We start from the raw sequence: 17,817 nt of genomic DNA, 5'->3' as shown, positions 1-17,817 counted from the left end.
TGACTCCTTTTTCAATATCTCTTTTTTTAAGATATTTCTTCTGGGTATTGTTCAACCACAGGAAAGGGGTTCTACCAGATGGTCAAAAAATATGATTACTAATCTTAATCAGCAGGCAAAATAGAAATGGACATTCTCATACTTTTTTGGTGGATACACATGTAAGCTGACTTAGACTTTTTTGGATAGATTTATCCTGGCTCTTCCACATACTAGATGAATGATCTTGGATAATTTACCTAAAAATATGTATGCCTTAGTTTCCCAGTTTGTAAAATGAGAATAATGTTAATAAATGTACCTATCTCAGTGTTATCATGAGGATTAGGTGTGTTGATTTCCTATAAGATACTTGGAACAGTACTTGGTTTGTTACAAGTACCCAATTTTAGCTATAAATATGATTTAACTGAACAATTGCTCACTTAGTATTCTCTTGGATAAAATTATTGAACATATGCACAACAGTAAATACAAAGTTGTTCTCTGTAACGTTGTAAAGAACAACAAAAAGTACCTTAAATGTCTAGCAGTATGGGAATGGTAAATTATAATTTTGTTATTTTGTAATACTGTGTGGTTATAGTAATGAGGTAGATCAACGTTTACAACTATGGAAAAATCTCTAAAAATAAATTTTAAAAAACAATTTACTGGAGCACTTGGCTGACTTAGTTGGTAGAGCATGTGACTTTTCATCTCAGAGTGGTGAGTTCAAGCCCCATGTTGGGGGTAGAGTTTACTTTTTTTTAAAAAGCAGTTTAACAGAGTGTCCTAACTAGGTCGAATAAACTATTCAGTTCACAGGTGATGTTTGTACCTGTGTAAATTCATAACAAAAAGTCCAAAGCTTATAAACTTAAATGTTAGTAGTAGTTGAGTTTGAAATAGAATGGGTCTGTAGAAGGGAGGAAAACAATTCTAGATTCTCATCCCACTAAATCTAACACTCATTGCTAACCTAGGCTTTCTGTGCCTATTGCAAAATGAGTAGAGTAAGCTGGTGAGGACCTTTTTAGGTACAGTTGCAGTTAAAGCTGTTCTTTTTCTAGGCTGTCTGCTAGGTCAGATACTTAGTAATTCTGGCTTCTGTTTGTTTTCTTCAAAAATAGTTCCCATTTCCTGACCTTTTTACCTGATTTGTAGAATTTTAGTTTTGATGCTCACTTTTGGTAACTTTCCTTTTTCAACTTTATTAAAATTTTTGGGATAATTCTTTAGAATAAAAGACCACCTGATCATTTGGCCTTTGCTTGTGGGAAATAAAAGTAAGCAAAGTGAGAGTATATAACATCATCAAGATACTTGTAAAGCCATTCTGCATTCTACATTGTACCTTGGAAACCCATTCTGGCTTACTTTTTTTTTTTTTTTTTTTTTTTTTAAAGTAAGCACTATACACAGCGTGGGGCTTTAACACAACCCTGAGAACAAGAGTCACATGCTCTATGGACACTTCAGTAGCCAGGTGCCCTTGGTATACTTTTTGAATACAGTTTTTAAAAAGAAGAGGCTGGATAGTCAAATGTAATTAATTAAGTCATCTGTCATGAGCTCTTAGATAAAAGTATCCATGGGCACCATTAACTATAGATTTGTTTTGTTTTGTTTTATAGCCGACTTTGGGTTCTGCGCCCAGATCACCCCTGAGCAGAGCAAGAGAAGTACCATGGTGGGAACGCCATACTGGATGGCACCAGAGGTGGTTACACGGAAAGCTTATGGCCCTAAAGTGGACATATGGTCTCTGGGTATCATGGCTATTGAGATGGTAGAAGGAGAGCCTCCATACCTCAATGAAAATCCCTTGAGGGTAAGAGCAATTAAACACGAGCCTTATTTTTAGAAAAACGCATTTCTTCAGAACATTTATTTATAATCTGATTGCACCAGCCACTAGGCAAAAATTTAGGATAAAAGTCGATATAACCTAGTCTCTGCATCTAAAAATATTTGCTTCTTCTGGATTATTGAGTTGAATGTGTTAGGTAAAGAGTTTGTAGATTTTTAGTAAACTGTATGGTATTACATTTTGCACTTAAGTAAGACTTTGTTTACTTTTCCACAAAGGATCTCTAGATGTACTCTTCAGATAGTCAGCTTTGAACCTTGGCGCCTGTACTGCCAGGTACACAGGAGAGGAGAACAAGGTCATATCTATAAGAAATCTGTGTAGATGGCAATGTTAAAGCTCACAGTCAAACAAAAGAGCAAGGGTCCTGAGTTATAGATGGGGTTGGTAGACTTGAAACAATTAGGCGTTTCAGCAGCGGAGGTGGAGAGTTGAGGAGTTCATTCATTCTTCTTTCTGTCTGTCTGTTTCCTTCTACTTCTACTTTTAAATGACCATATATGGCTCAATATCATTAGTTACTAAAGAAATGCAAATCAGACCCCAAAAGGATACTATACCACACCTATAAAAATGACTGTAATCAAAAAGATGGACAATAGGGGCACCTGGGTGGCTCAGTGGGTTAAGCCGCTGCCTTCGGCTCAGGTCATGATCTCAGGGTCCTGGGATCGAGCCCCGCATTGGGCTCTCTGCTCATCAGGGAGCCTGCTTCCACCTCTCTCTCTGCCTGCTTCTCTGCCTGCGTGTGATCTCCGTCTGTCAAATAAATAAATAAAATCTTAAAAAAAAAAAAAAAAGGACAATAAGTGTTAGTGAAAAATGTGAAGAAATTGGAACCCTCATACATTGCTAGTGGAAATGTAATATGGTGCATGCAGCACTTGAAAAACAATTGGACAATTCCTTCAAAAGTTAACATTGAGTTACCATATAACCTAGTTATTTCACTGCTAGATATATACCCAAGAGAATTAAAAGCATACATCCACACAAAAACTTGTACACAAATGTTCGAAACAGCATTATTCATAATAGTTAAAAGGTAGAAACAATCCAGATGCCCATCACCTGATGAATGAGTGAGTAAAAGTGGTACATCAAAAAAAGTGGTATATCGATGCAATGGGATATTATTTAGTCATAGTGAAAGTAATAAAGGACAGATACAGACAACATTAAACCTGAAAGCATTATGTTAAATGCAAGAAGTCCTACACAAAAGATCACTTACGTGTGACTCCATTTGCAGTCAGTTTTTGTCATTCATGGTAATTAGGTTTTGCAAAGACACAGATAACTGAATTAACCAATTAAATGCTGAACTATTGCTGCTAGGGGAAATACAGGGTTGGGTTCCTGCAAGCCTGTGGTCACACTTGTTTTTTAAGATTTCATTTACTTACTTTATTTGAGAGAGAGACTGAGTATGTGAGTGTCGGGGAGGAGCAGAGGGAGAGAAGCCCAAGCAGACTCCCCGCTGAGTGCGGAGCCAACTCAAGGTTCAGTCCCATGACCCTCAGATCACGACCTGAGCCGAAATCAAGAGTTGGCGCTCAACCAACTGAGCCACCCAGGCGCCCCAGCTTATAGTCACATTTTTGTCAACTGATCAGTCCATAACCTTGCTTGATGTGTGTTTCTTCTTAAAGCCATTTTCATACATATTGTTGATTGAGTAATGTTGAAGTCACAGCTGGTATACGTATAACTCACACCTGAATGAAGCTTTCCAAATGTGTTTTCTCCACAAGGTGCATCACAGCCTTGCACTTAGGACACCAGACGGCACATCAGCGCCATGCTTTTTTGCCTCTTGGCGCATATCCATAAATGACCACAGAAGCACTGAGAGTATTGGTTTGGGGGGTTAAACAAATTTTAGCATGAGTAGGTGAGTTTACATATAAGGAATCTGCAAGTAATGAGGATCAACAACATATGAAATCTCTGAATAGATATACTTATTTATCTATATATATAAATAAATAGAATAGGCAGATCCATAAAGATAGGAGATTAATGGTTTCTAGGAACTGAGGAGAAGAGGGAAGAAGGAATAACTACAATACACGTGGGTATTCTTTTTAGAGGGATAAAAAATGTTCTGGAATTAGTTGTCATGGTTGTACAACTTTACGAATACACTAAGAACACTGAATTACACACTTTACAAGGGCGATTTTTGTAGTACGTGGTTTACCCCTTAATGAAGCAGTTATTTTTAAAAGTTCTTAAATTACCATGTATGACTATAGGCTTACTGTCAGACTCTCTTTTTCCTAATATTTTTCCAACTAAGTTGGATTTACTATAAAGTGGGCTCCAGAGGCCAAGTAATTGGTATGTGTAGGAGAGGTCCTTTCTGGGTGGCATTGGATTTTGATGCTCTTTTTCCTGAATGTGTTTCATCTCCTTGCAAAAAAAAAAGTTCAGGTGAGAAATTAAGTGCTTCTATAGAGGTGATTAGCTTTAGAACACTTTTGGGACAATTTTTAAAACCCTCTCATTTCATTCATTTAACAAATATTGATTCAAATACCTGCTTTGTGGTAGATACCATACAAAGTGCTTTCTACTGACAAAAATTCCTGCCCTCACCATTTCCTGTGTGGCTCAGTGGATTAATTGTCTTCCACTCAGCTTGTGATTTCAGGGTCCTGAGGTAGAGTCCCATGTGTGGCTCCACACTTAGTGGGGAGTCTGCTTGTCCCTCTGCCCCTCGCCCTGCTTGTGCGCTCTCTGTCTCTCAGATGAATAAAATCTTTTTTAAAAATCTTGCCCTCATAGAAAGTAGAAAGAAAAAATAAGAATAATATGTAATATATTAAGTGATAGAGACTAAGTGCTGGGACTGGTAGGGAGGGAGTCAAGAGAATGTTTGGTTTCACAAGAGTGCTTGGAGAGGGCTTCACTGGGGTGACATTAGAAGATATAAGGTAAGAGAGTTATACCAAGTTACCAAAGGGAAGAACATTCCAGTCAGAAAGAACAACACCTAAAAGGCCCTGAAGCAGAGGCATTTTTGGTATATTCAGAGAGCATTGAGGATTTCCACCGTAGCTAGTGTGCAGGGAGCATACAGCAGGAGGAAAAAGGTAGATCAGTGAAGAAATGGTACCAGACTATGTAGTGCCTTTTCAGGACTTTATAAGAATTCTGGCTTCTACATAGGTAAGACAGGCAAACAACTGGAGAGTTTGGAGCAGAGATGTTAAATGGTCTTACTTATATTTTAATAGGATCACTCTGGCTACTCTGTTGAGAAAAGATTTTCAAGTGAGGCAGAGATAGAGCTAGGAAAACCAGTTAGAAGACAAGACATAATGGTACCTGAGACCAGAATCACATCAGTAGAGGTGGGAAGTAGTAGAAGTAGTTGGATTACAGATATATTTTAAAAGGAGAGCCTATCTCGGAGAGAGAGAGAGAGAGAGAGAGATGACTCTAAGAGTTTGGCCTAAGCAACTGGAATGATGAAATTCAAGTTCACCTTAACTGAATTGGGGAAGGTTGGGGAATGCTGCAAGTAGAGTGGTGTGTGGGGGTGGCAGGTGGGACATCAGGAGGTAACATTTTAGCATGTTTTAGACATGTCAAGTTTGTAGTGCCTACTAAGACGTCCAAATGAGGGGCTGCCTGGGTGATTCAGTCAGTTAAGCATTCAACTCTTGGTTTTGGCACAGGTCATGATCCTCAGGATTGTGACATCTAGCCCTGCAGCGGCCCAGCCTCAGTATGAGTCTGCTTCAGATTTCCTCTACCTCTCCCTCCCCTCTTGCACACATGGCTCAAGTGCTCGCCCTCTCTCTCAAAATAAATAAATAAATTTGGGGGAAGAGACATCCAGGTGAATATCTTTTTTTTTTTTTTTTTTAAGATTTTATTTATTTATTAGAGGTGGGGGGAGCGAGCACAGGCAGACAGAATGGCAGGCAGAGGCAGAGGGAGAAGCAGGCTCCCCTCCGAGCAAGGAGCCCGATGTGGGACTCGATCCCAGGACGCTGGGATCATGACCTGAGCCGAAGGCAGCTGCTTAACCAACTGAGCCACCCAGGCGTCCCAGGTGAATATCTTGAATAGGCTGTTGGGTATGGCCATCTAGGATCAGGCCTGGGGTGTAAAATTGAGAATTGTTAGCTACAGAAATTGAAGTTATATTGAATATTGAAGTTATAAGATCACCAGGCCAAGTAGGCATGGACAGACAGTAGAAAAGATTCAGCTTGCATCCTGAAGCATTTGATCCATAGTTAACACTTGATGTAGCAGACCAACAGAGGAGAATGAGGAGGAATGGCTGAAGAGGTACACAAAACCAAATAAATACATGCTCTTGATTCTCCATGCAAAAAGCAAGGGAGATATCAGCTTGTCAGTAACCACAGCTAATCAAGTAAGTTGAGGAGTAAAATGATCATTCAAGTTGGCAGTGTGTGAATGTAATTATTGAAATCTTAGCAAGCAGGAAATTCTTCCTGTCAAGATAGAGTAACAGGTATCAGATTCACCACGCTTGCCTAAAGTAATAAAACAGCAAAAATTAGCATATGTGAAACAATGGTTTGCAAGACACTGGACATCTGTGAAGAAAGTGATCTCCAAAGGTGGGAAAGGCTTGAGGTGAGCACTGTGATTGGTCCAGCTTAATGTATTGAGAGGGTTTTAAGCCCTGTGCAGGGAGGAAGAACCCAGGTGGGACACATGGCCTCCTTGAATTAAGGAGAAGGAGTTTAAAGTCTGAAGAGACCAAGTTGGCTAGAGTTTACAAGACAGAGAGCAGGAGAGGAGAAAGTCTCATAGAAGATTCCGGAATCTGTGGAGTCCCCTTGAGCATTCAGCAGACACTGGTGCATCTCTGTGAAGAATCTACCCAAGGTCAGGGGTATACCCATATAAGATTGAAGAAAACAGTGCTTGGTGCTCACACAGAGGCTGGGAATAGTGCCTGCTTCTGTCAGCCACAGTGGAAAACCTTATAATGCACAGGATATTGAATAGAAGACTCAAGAGAGTGTAAAATTGAGTGTAAAATTGATGTGGCCAAATAATTTATGTGGTTGTTCCCCCTTAAGGCAGATAGAGCATAACTCCCCACTGCTTCACTGGTGGGAAATAATTACCCCTAGACTACCTGCTGCTATAGTCCAGCTAACCCATCTGAAAAACAAGACCTGAAGAGATCCCAGGTAACTTGTGTTGCAGAACAAAACTCAAGAATACTTACAGGAATATGGAAATACCCAGCAGCCAACAAGCACGTAAATATCCAGAGTTTATCAGGCAGACAGAAGAGTAGGAAAGTACAACCCATGATGAGAAAACCCATTGCAGCAGACCAGAACTGACAGAGAGAAGAGCACACAAAGTCATTAAAGCAGTTTTTGTAACTGCATTCCATATGTTAAGGGTAGCGGCGTTTGGAGCGAATAGGGACAGAAATGAAATTTTTAGAAAGATGAAAAATAGCAATAGTGAGACAGCTTCAGGTGTTCTAATACATGTGTAGCCAAGTTTGGGGGGGAAATCAAGACTTCTGCAGCCAGCCAGTATCTTTTTAAAAACTGAGGTGAAATAAAGATTTTTCTAGACAGACATTGAAAGCATTTATTACCAGCATATCTACAATAGAAGAAATACTAAAGGAAGTATTTCAAGCAGAAAGAAAATGGTAATAGTGCTCTATAAAAAGAATCGAAGAGTGCTAAAAATAATAACTGTGAGTAAATATATGATTTTTTTCCTTCTGTAAATATCTTTAAAAGGTAAAACCTTACATGAAAAAAAAAACTTTACATGAAAGTAATAATGGAGGGGGAGGAAAAGAACATAAAAGTAAAATGACAAAAGCATAAAGCTGAGGGGGAGAACCGTGAGATTGATGCAGTCTGTGGGAAGTGGTGTAATAATGAGATGGTTGTGAAAATGGAAAGACACATGTTCTCACCTCTTCAGCAAGCCCTAAAATAAAGAATGAATTACACCTGGTAAAATTCAGCTAAAGAAATAAAATAGGATCATAAGTCATACTAAATTAAAGAGAAGAGCTCACACTTAGAAATTCATGATAGGGGCAAGGGCCATCTGAAAGCGCTCTGGTGGCCAAAGATGTAGCAGTTTGAACCACAAAATAAAATAGTAAGGGATAGTAACCCGCAGTATAATGTTTATGTGTCTGTGCTGATATAAGTAAGTGAGTAAATAAATAAGTGAGGCAGAAGGGACAAATCTCATGAGAACTCCAAATAATTTATGTGGTTGTTCCCCCTTAAGGCAGATAGAGCATAACTCCCCACTCCTTAAGTATAGACAGCACATAGTGATTTTCTTCTGAAGAGCAGAGTATTAAAAGTGGAGAAAAGAGGGACGCCTGGGTGGCTCAGTTGGTTGAGCAGCTGCCTTCGGCTCAGGTCATGATCCCAACGTCCTGGGATCGAGTCCCGCATCGGGCTCCTTGCTCGGCAGGGAGCCTGCTTCTCCCTCTGCCTCTGCCTGCCATTCTGTCTGCCTGTGCTCTCTCTCTCTCCCTATCTCTCTGATAAATAAATAAAATCTTTAAAAAAAAAAAAAAGTGGAGAAAAGAGTAACTTAGAAGAAAAACCTGACAAGCACAGACCTCAGATAAGGTCAGTGTACAGTTATAAATTAATTTGGTAGTATGTACTTTTGATATGATGCACTTTTGATATGGTAGTATGTACTTTTGATATGATGTACTTTTGATATGGCACTCTTTAACTGTGATCTTCCTTCCCAAAGCCCATATTCAGAGTCTGTAATCACAAGGAAAACATAAAATTCCAGTATCGGGCATTCTACAGTATAAAAACTGACCCAGTACTCCTCCACGCTGTCACGGTCATCAAAAGCAAAGGAAAGTTGAAGAAATTGTCGCAGCCAAGAGGAGCTAAGGAGACATGAGTGTCCTGAAACAGAGCAGAGAGTGGGGTAGTGAGTGAAACGGGGAAATACATAGTAGGAATGCTGGACGTCCTATGGGACTGTTAATGACGAGGTGAATGATGCCAGTCATCAGGAATGTATCTTTTTCTTCCACTGTCCTTAGCTGCACAGGTACAGGCAAGGGAAAAGCAGTTTTAATGTTTAGCAAAGTGAATGCTGTGAAGTACAAGAGGATCAGAGGCGATTATGATGAACACTGGAAGATCAGTGGGATTTATGTTTAGCAGAGTCAAAGGGATTGCTGGTGTTGGGGGCGCCCAGAGTGAAATAAGTAGGAGGTAAAGAGCAGCTGCATATTCAGGCTTGTGGTCATGAGTACTGATGGTGAGGCACACAGGCTGTGACCGTAGGCTTGTGTGGCTGAGGGAAACCAAAGGACAAGAGCATGGGAGAAGATGAGGGGAAGGAACTCTCAGCAGCCTCTCAAGCTGTTGAAATCCCTGGGAGTTATGAGTACTGTTAGAGGCAATGACAACAGTGTTTGGTAGATGTGGTGGAGATGAGTCTGCAAGCCTGGGAGTTCTGCAGGACAGGGTAGGTATCTCAGAGAGGCAATAAGAAGCCACAAGGACCCTCCTTCTCTAGGTGCAGTGGCGCAAAGTCTGGGAGGGAACGGTGACCCCTAGAGACCACTATGGATGAGGCAGTCCTTCAGGGGAGACCCAGGCCTTAGTAGATGAGGTAGGACTTAGAGGAAGGGGAGTTTAGAGGAGGGGTAGGGTAATGGTATGGAAAAAATGAAGGCAGAAAGGGGAGTGTGCAGTGCCAGATGGGCATTAGAGTGCAGATAGCGAGGAAATGGGCACACCCATATCCTGATGGTTTGAGCGTCAGTATCCCTTTTTTGATGGCATTTTGGTTATACTGCAGAAAAGTGAAATAATTCAGGAGAAAATACAGGCGACCTTGGGTTTGGCAGTGTTTTTAGATCAAAAAGCATGATCCATCCATGAGAGAATAAATTGATAAATTGGACTTCATTAAAATTGGAATCATCCTGGCTAGCTCAGTTGGAGGAGTGTGCTACTGTTGATCTTGGGGTCGTGAGTTCAAGCCCCATGTCAGGTATAGAGATTACTTAAATAAATAAAATTTTTAAAAAAGAAAATGGGAATCTCCTTTCAGAGAAAGACACTATTAAGAGAATGGAAAGACAAGTCACAGACTGGGAGAAAATATTTGCAAAACACCCATCTGATAATCAGATGCTGTACAAAATATATAAAGAGCTCTTCAAACTTCAACAGTGAGAAGATAACCTAATGTAAGAATGGATAAAAGATCTCAACAGACAGTTAAAGAAGATAACGCAGATGGGGTTCCTGGTTGGCTCAGTCGGTAGAGCAAGAGTACGACTCTTAATCCCGGGGTCATGAGTTCAGGCTCCATGTTGGGCATGGAAATTACTTAAATAAATATTAAAAGAAAAAAAGAAGATACAGATGGCAAGTAAGCATATAATAAGATGCTCAACATCATGCAGTTAGGGAATTGCAAAATTTAAAAAACAGTAAGACACACACCTATTAGAATGGCCTGAACTTTTTTTTTTAAGATTTTATTTATGAAAGAGCATGGGGGGGGACAGGTCAGAGGGGAAATCAGACTCCGCGCGGAGCAGGGAGCCTGATGTGGGAGTCGATCCCACGACTCCAGGATCATGACCTGAGCTGAAGGCAGTTGCTTAACTAACAGCCACCCAGGCTCCCCAAGCCTAAAAATTTTTAATGGCAGTACCAAATGCTGGTTAGAATGCAGAGCAGTAGCAACTCGCATTCCTAGCCAGTGGAGATGGAATATGGTACAGCTACTTCAGAAGACATTTTGGCAGTTTCTCATAAAACTAAAGATGCTCCTAACATGCAGTTCACAGTTGTGCTCCTTATTACTTACCTAAATGAGTTGGAAATTGATGTTCATACAAAAACCCTCTCACAAATGTTTATAGCATCTTTATTCATAATTGCCACAAATGAGAAGCAGCCAGCCAAGATGTGAAGTACATATGCTTTATTTAAAAAGGGTGAGTGTATAAATAGACTGTGGTACATCCATACGGTACAATGTTATTCCATGACATTAAAAAGATAAACAAAAACTGCAAAAAGACATGGAAGAACCTAAAATGCATATTGCTTAGTAAACAAATCCAGCCTAACGCAGCTACATACTGTATGATTTCAGCTATAGAGACTAAAAAATCAGTCGTACTCTCTAAAATAAATAAATCTTTAAAAACAAAAAAAAAGTGGGAGGGGGGTACCTGGGTGGCACAGTCAGTTAAGCCTTTGACTCTTGGTTTTGGCCCAGGTCATGATCTCATGATCATGAGATCAAGCCCAGCATTGGGCTCCACACTGAGCATGGAGTCTGCTTCAGATTCCCTCTCCCTCTGCCTCTGCCCCTCCTGCTCATGTTCTCTCTTCTCTAAAATAAGTACATATGTGTCTTTGGAGGGAAAAAAAATTCAGTGGTTACCAGGTATTTGTGGGGGTGGGGTGGGGAAGATGAATGGGTGGAGCTTAAGGGATTTTTAGGACAGTGAAATTGTACTGTATGATATTATAACGTCAGAAACATGACAGTATGCATTAGTCAAAATCCATGGGACTATACAGCACAAAGTGTGAACCCCAGTGTAAACCAGAGACTTATTTAATGAAGATGTACCAGAGACCCTTAACTGTGCAGAACAAACTGAAGGTTGCTGGCGGGGAGGTGGATGAGTAGGGGAATGGGTTAAATGGGTGGTGGGTATTAAGGAGGACACTTGGGATGAATTATTGGGAGTTATATGAAAGTGATGAACCAGTAAGTTCTATTTCTAAAACCAATATTCCCATGATATTTTAACTAACTAGAGTTTAAATAAGAACTTAAAACAGAGGGCACCTGGGTGGCTCAGTGGGTTAGGCTGCTGCCTTGGCTCGGGTCGTGATCTCAGGGTCCTGGGATCGAGTCCCGCATCGGGCTCTCTGCTCAGCAGCGAGCCTGCTTCCTCCTCTCTCTCTCTCTCTGCCTGCCTCTCTGCCTACTTGTGATCTCTCTCTGTCAAATAAATAAATAAAATCTTTAAAAAAAAAAAAACAAAACTTAAAACAGAGAAAAAGGTTTAAAAATAAAAGTTTAAAAGTTTAAAAATAAAGGTTTAAAAATAAGCCACCTGGGGTGGCTCAGTCAGTTGAGCAACTGACTCTTGGTTCCTGCTCAGGTTGTGGGATCAAGCCCCATGTCTGGCTCCCAGCTCCATGAGGAATCTGCTTGGGATTCTCTCTCCTCTATCCCTCCCCCTGCTAGCTCGCTCTGTCTCTCAAAATAAATAAATAAAGATAGCATAAAAATAAAAGTGTATCAGTAGTGGTTCATCACTTGTAACCAGTGTACCATATTAATGTAAGGAGCCTCTCCCATTCTCAACATCCCTCACCAGCAGGTACATTTCTTACATTTGGAGAACCTACGCTGGCACATCATTATCACTCAGAGTCTGCAGATTGCATTAGGGTTCACTCTTGGGTATTATACAGTTCTGTGGGTTTGGTCAAATGTATAATGAATAACATATATCCATTATAATAAGAGAGTGTTTTCACTGCCGTAAAAGTCCCCTGTTCTGCCTGTGTCATGTATAACCAAAAAGATACAGCTAGTTTTAAAAAAGGATAGCTGTGAGTTCTGAATCACTAAATTCTACTCCTAAGGCCAGTATTAACACTATATGTTAACTAACTAGAATGCAAATAAAAACTTGTTTTGAAATCTGGTGTGACTTGGAATAAAATCTTGAGAAAGGCAAATGGATGCTGTATGTCAGTAGTGTGATTGTGCTTATTTTTCTTTATACCCTTATGTATTACAGTTCTTCTATCAACATGTGTTAGATTTATAACCCCTCCCCCAAAAGATAAAGCTAATTTCTGCAAAAAATTAGGGGAATGTAACATCTAAAAGTCAAGGGAAAAGAACTGCTACAAATGGGCGGAAATAATACTACACCTCGGTTTATTATTTCTGGTGAATTTCTTTAAAGAATTAAAAGATCCAGGGGTGCCCGGCTGGTGCAGTCGGTGGAATGTACAACTCTAGATCTCAGGGTTGTGAGTTTGAGCCCCACATTGAGTGTAGAGATTATTTTTAAAAATCTCTCTAAAAAATTGAAGAAGTGAAACATCCATAAACTTTATAAAGTGCTGTCTCTTTGTTGTGCTACCTTAAGTATGTCAAAGATACTCTTATATTTTTAGGCCTTGTACCTGATAGCAACTAATGGAACTCCAGAACTTCAGAATCCAGAGAAACTTTCCCCAATATTTCGGGATTTCTTAAACCGTTGTTTGGAAATGGATGTGGAGAAAAGGGGTTCGGCCAAAGAACTGTTACAGGTGAATTTGGAAGTAATACTGTTTTTGGATAAAGTTGATTTTTTTGAATAACCAACAAAGTTTACATAGGGTTAATAACATTTCACTCTTAATTTATCACCAGCAGCGTGGCAATTGATGTAGTTTAGGATTTTATCTGTTGAGAATAAAATAGCTATAATACTGAAATCAAGTATACGAGTTTTTGCATATTGTCACTTCTCAGACAAGGTCATTTGCTGGCGTGGGTATCTGGGTCATTTAGGTGAGATTTTTATAATACTAAATTAACTAAAAGGACTGCTTTCAACTATAAAGTGATGTATTGATTATGTTGATTTTATACACATCCTGAAATACATGTTTGTTAAATAAATTATAATCCATAAAATAGTCTTGGGGCTTAATTGAAAGGAAATATTTAGCTTCTAAACTGGTGACACTGATAAATATTTCCCTCCCTTCTCTGGCAGCATCCCTTCCTGAAACTGGCCAAGCCCTTGTCCAGTCTGACACCACTGATCATGGCAGCTAAAGAAGCAATGAAGAGTAACCGTTAGCATCATTGTCGTGGCCTCGTGTTCTTTCTTCCATTTTCTAAAAGAAATCTTTTAATATATGAAAATGATTATTCTTTTGGGGTTTAAAGAAATGGTCTGCATAACATGGAGGAAAAAGGAAACTACTACTTCCTGAAGACAGCCAAGAGAAAATTGCAAAACAGAATGACAGCTTTCTATTGACTCCCTTCTTTATAGGGTCCAAAAGGAATTGCAGACTGAATCACTAGCCTTAACTTCTTTCAGCACACAGCCCATCAGGGCCATTTTATAGTGTTTGAGATTTGCATTTTATTTTGCTGATTTCATCGTAATAGATCCCATTCATTGTCCCTTTTGGGGAGTATTTTCAATACTTGAATGGCAGATTCGAGTTTTTCAGAGTATTTGTTTCCTCTGCTGGTCATCTTTTCTCTCTTCTTCATAGCCTTTTTCCTTGCCTTGCTCCTTTGAGTTGCTTTGAGAAATTTTTCTTGTGCCTAAATTGAAGGCAGATGTAATAAAAACTATGTAGCTCCTTATATTGGCAAAGGAGCTCAAAATCGCTTAGCTATGTATAGAAGTTAGGGCCAGCTTTTACTACATGTAGTATTTCAGTTCATAATTTGAACTGAAGGAAGGGAAGAAAAATACGTGATTTTTACCTTTTTTAACAAATGTGAAAGAGTCAGTTTTAGAAATTTCCTGGTAGTGAGTTGTTTGGCATTTGTTACATGTATAGAGAGACTAATAATCTATATTTATAACTAAATCATTGAGACAGAAAAAGAATCCCATTCATTATACATCCTTACAATTTTGTTTCTTTCTGACTGTGTCCTCTCCAGATTGGGCTTCAGGAACCAAAGTGATTTTTTCTTTCTTGTCCAACTTGGGCTTTGTGACTGGTTGCTACCGCTACTTTGCCCTTTGTCCTTTTACCTTCATTTTGGAAATAAGTTTCTGTATATGTTGTAATTTTAGTTAGTTTGTTTTTTAATTAACCCTCTCTCACCCTACTCCACCCCTTCTCCTCTGGTAATTAATATAATAATCATTGAATTTTCAGAATTTAAAAGTTAATTTTTTTCCATTTAAAGGAGAAAAATACTTGGAGCTAGCAGAAACAAAGTGAGAGGCTAGAACTTCAGTGAGCTCTAAAATAATTAGATAAGATTATATTCATGAAAGAGAAATGACGGTTACATAGAGATGCAGCTTCTGACCAGTAAACTGTAGAGATTTGTTATAAACATTGTTTCCAGCCCATTACCAAGATTTTACTATGTATGAGAACTTAAGTCCCTTAAGTACTTGATAAATTCGTGGATTATTTGAGATGTTGAGTTACTTTAGATTTTTTTCAAAAATAAGTGTGTAAAAAAACTGGAGAAGAAAAATGAAATGTGCTTGTTGATAGCAATACTTTTTTTATTTTAAAAATTTGAAGAGGGTCTGTGACCTGTAGCATTAGTTATGAGAGTATCCTTTCTTCTCCACCACCCTTCTGATCTCTTTTCTCTCCTTATATTTTGTTATTCTGCTTGTAGAAGCGGTGTCATCCCTTTGACATGCCACAAGCCGCATAAAAGAAAAAAAAATCTGGTTTGGTTCAGACAGTTTGTTCCGCGCTACCACTTATCATTAACTTCACACCTATTTGCCATCCTGCAGTAGTACCGGTCATGAATAAAAATAATTTTGGTATTTTGGATACATTAGGGGAACGAATAGAGTTTTATTTCCTATCATTTTCATCACATCTGTGTTAAGATATAAGGATAGCAGTGGCTGTTTTTTATTGATAATGCAAGAAGGTTTTCATAAAACTGAGTAAAATAGTGAAACTTGTATCTAGAGCACTTAATAGTTTCTGTTTTCAGTTTGATTCTGGATTTCATTTTTCCCTGGATTATTTTGGCCACCTGCAGCTATTACTAAATTACAGAAACAGGCTGGTGTATTTCTGATGAAAATCTGCAGTGCCTCTTGAGTTTCTGATTTGAACATTCTATGTCAGTAGTTGTTTGGATGGATTCCAATAAAGAAGATGCTACCAATGAACTAGAAAACCAACTAGATGCTAAGACTGCTCGTCATGATTAACTCTAGAAGGCCCTTCCGTACCTATGTCATAAAGACCATGTTCGTTGAATACAGTGCCAATGCCCCATTTTTATGCCTGTGACTCAACAAAGGTCTTTTCAGTTTATAGAAGAAGTTTGGGATTTGTATTTACAACAACTTTGAGGGTTACCTGCACGTCCATTGCTGGCAACGGACTTTGTCATTAAAACCTGATTCCTAGGTTAAGGGAGCTACACTGTGGTTTATTCTTTACTTACTTGGATAAACTAACTTGTAATAGAAATATACTTTGGTTAATTCTGAAATGTGTCATTTTTGAACAAAATAATCCTAAAGGCAATATGGAATTGTGATTTATTAGTTAATTTTAAATTAAAATGTTCAGATCTTGTTGAAAGAAAAATTACATCTGAATCAAGATTCATGTTTTTTTTAATAACTACTTTTTGTATTCACCCTTTTTGTCATCACTTTAGAATGAAAATTCCCATTTAAATCTAAAAGTTACCTTAGTCTCCTCTTGTGTTATGAAAACAATATTACTATAATACTTATTTATTGTATTTCAAACTCTCTGGTGGTCTTAAAGTTTCCTTCTCCTCTTGTTCCTTTTGCTGCTTTTAGGGACAGTTAAAACTGGGAACCATGAAAATAGTGAATATTATATCCTACCTGAGACTAGTAAAAAAGTAGAGCAGTTGTGGTAGCGTAAGAAACCAAAGCTAACACAACTCTTTTTTCATGTATTGAGTGCCTGGCACATAGTATAAATTCTCTTCCCTTCCTCACATAAATATTAAGCTGCTTAAAGTGTATCCAGTTACCACCAGTCCTGAATGAACATGTGCCTTTAATAAGCAATTTAAAACTACCTATGAGTATTTCTTTATAGGCTTCACATAAATACATGTCTGTTTATATATACTGTATTCTAGCCAGAACAATTTCAGATCTATTTGGGCTGTAGGTATAGCTAGAAAAAATGGGTACTTAAAGAATTTACATCAGCTTTTTAATCTAAAAATTTAAAATATGAGATCCATATCCAGTGAAATGTCAAAAATAAAAAACCATTGTAGAATTAGGGTTAAAATCCAGATTCATACTCCTTTTGGGTTTTTTATAGTAGAATTTCATCGTTATATAGAATGAAGATTGTCTTCCTTGTTCCCATTGCTTCCACAATAGGTAAGCTAGACAATTAAAATCAGTTTTCCCACAGGGTGTGTATATGTGGGTTTGTAAGAAAGGGAAAAAAATACGCAGATATAGTTTTTAGTCAATGAACTCATTTATTGACCACTTTGGCAAAGACACTGTGGTAGCTATTGTGGGAATTACAAGGGAGAATCAAGCACTGGCCTGCCCTTGAGAGAGCTGAAGTCCTTTTCACTCACCATTCTAGAATGCTGCCAAATGAAAGGGAGAAAGAAATGTATAATTCTGTCAGACAAATTTTCATTGTGTATTAAGAAAAGTGAAGAATTCTATTTAGAATTGGACATCTTTGGTAGGAATCTGTTACCTTTTTTCCCCCTTATTTTGGTAGAAAGAAATGCAATTAAGTGAAAGTAGTCTGTCTTTTCTGTTTTGTCTTCAAATTTTATAATGACTTTTATTTTTAATTTAATCCCGTTCAATTATTTAATTGTTACCTTGACATTAACTGCTGTATTTGATGACTTTGTTCAATAATTTTGTTCTTTCAGGGCTAGAAATAAACTTTTTTTTTAATGTTCATTTTCCCCTTTCCTAAACTTCAGTTCTTTCTTCAGATAGAATAGTTTAAAAGAATAAAGATAATAGGTTTTTAAGAAGTATTTTGATACTTTTAAGAATAAATATTTGTTAAACACGGCACTATTTTGAATGTATTACAGAGCTCCAATTTAGAAAAGTTTCCAGAAATGTATGGGTAGCATGAGCCTTCCCTCTTTTAAATCAGGTTTAGAATACGTTTCTTACAAATGTTCTGGCTGTCAGACCCACAGAAATACTTCTGACCTGTTTAAAT

General features: G+C 38.3%; 1 protein-coding gene across 2 annotated transcripts in view; it reads left to right on the top strand.

Annotated features, from left to right (window-relative positions):
* Positions 1-17,543, top strand: part of PAK2 (p21 (RAC1) activated kinase 2) — an 88,295-nt gene extending 70,752 nt beyond the window's left edge. For both annotated transcript variants that reach the window (XM_004745330.3, XM_004745331.3), the window contains 3 exons: positions 1,617-1,813; positions 13,060-13,197; positions 13,650-17,543. In XM_004745330.3, the coding sequence (XP_004745387.1) occupies positions 1,617-1,813; positions 13,060-13,197; positions 13,650-13,736 (422 nt within the window). In that variant the 3' untranslated portion in view covers positions 13,737-17,543. The remainder of the gene's footprint in view (positions 1-1,616; positions 1,814-13,059; positions 13,198-13,649) is intronic.
* Positions 17,544-17,817: the final 274 nt, after the last annotated feature.

This window comes from Mustela putorius, unplaced genomic scaffold (assembly GCF_011764305.1).
Source record: "Mustela putorius furo isolate JIRA1106 unplaced genomic scaffold, ASM1176430v1.1 tig00003834_pilon_pilon_pilon, whole genome shotgun sequence".
Classification (NCBI taxonomy): domain Eukaryota; kingdom Metazoa; phylum Chordata; class Mammalia; order Carnivora; family Mustelidae; genus Mustela; species Mustela putorius.
This window is presented reverse-complemented; position numbering and strand designations above follow the sequence as displayed.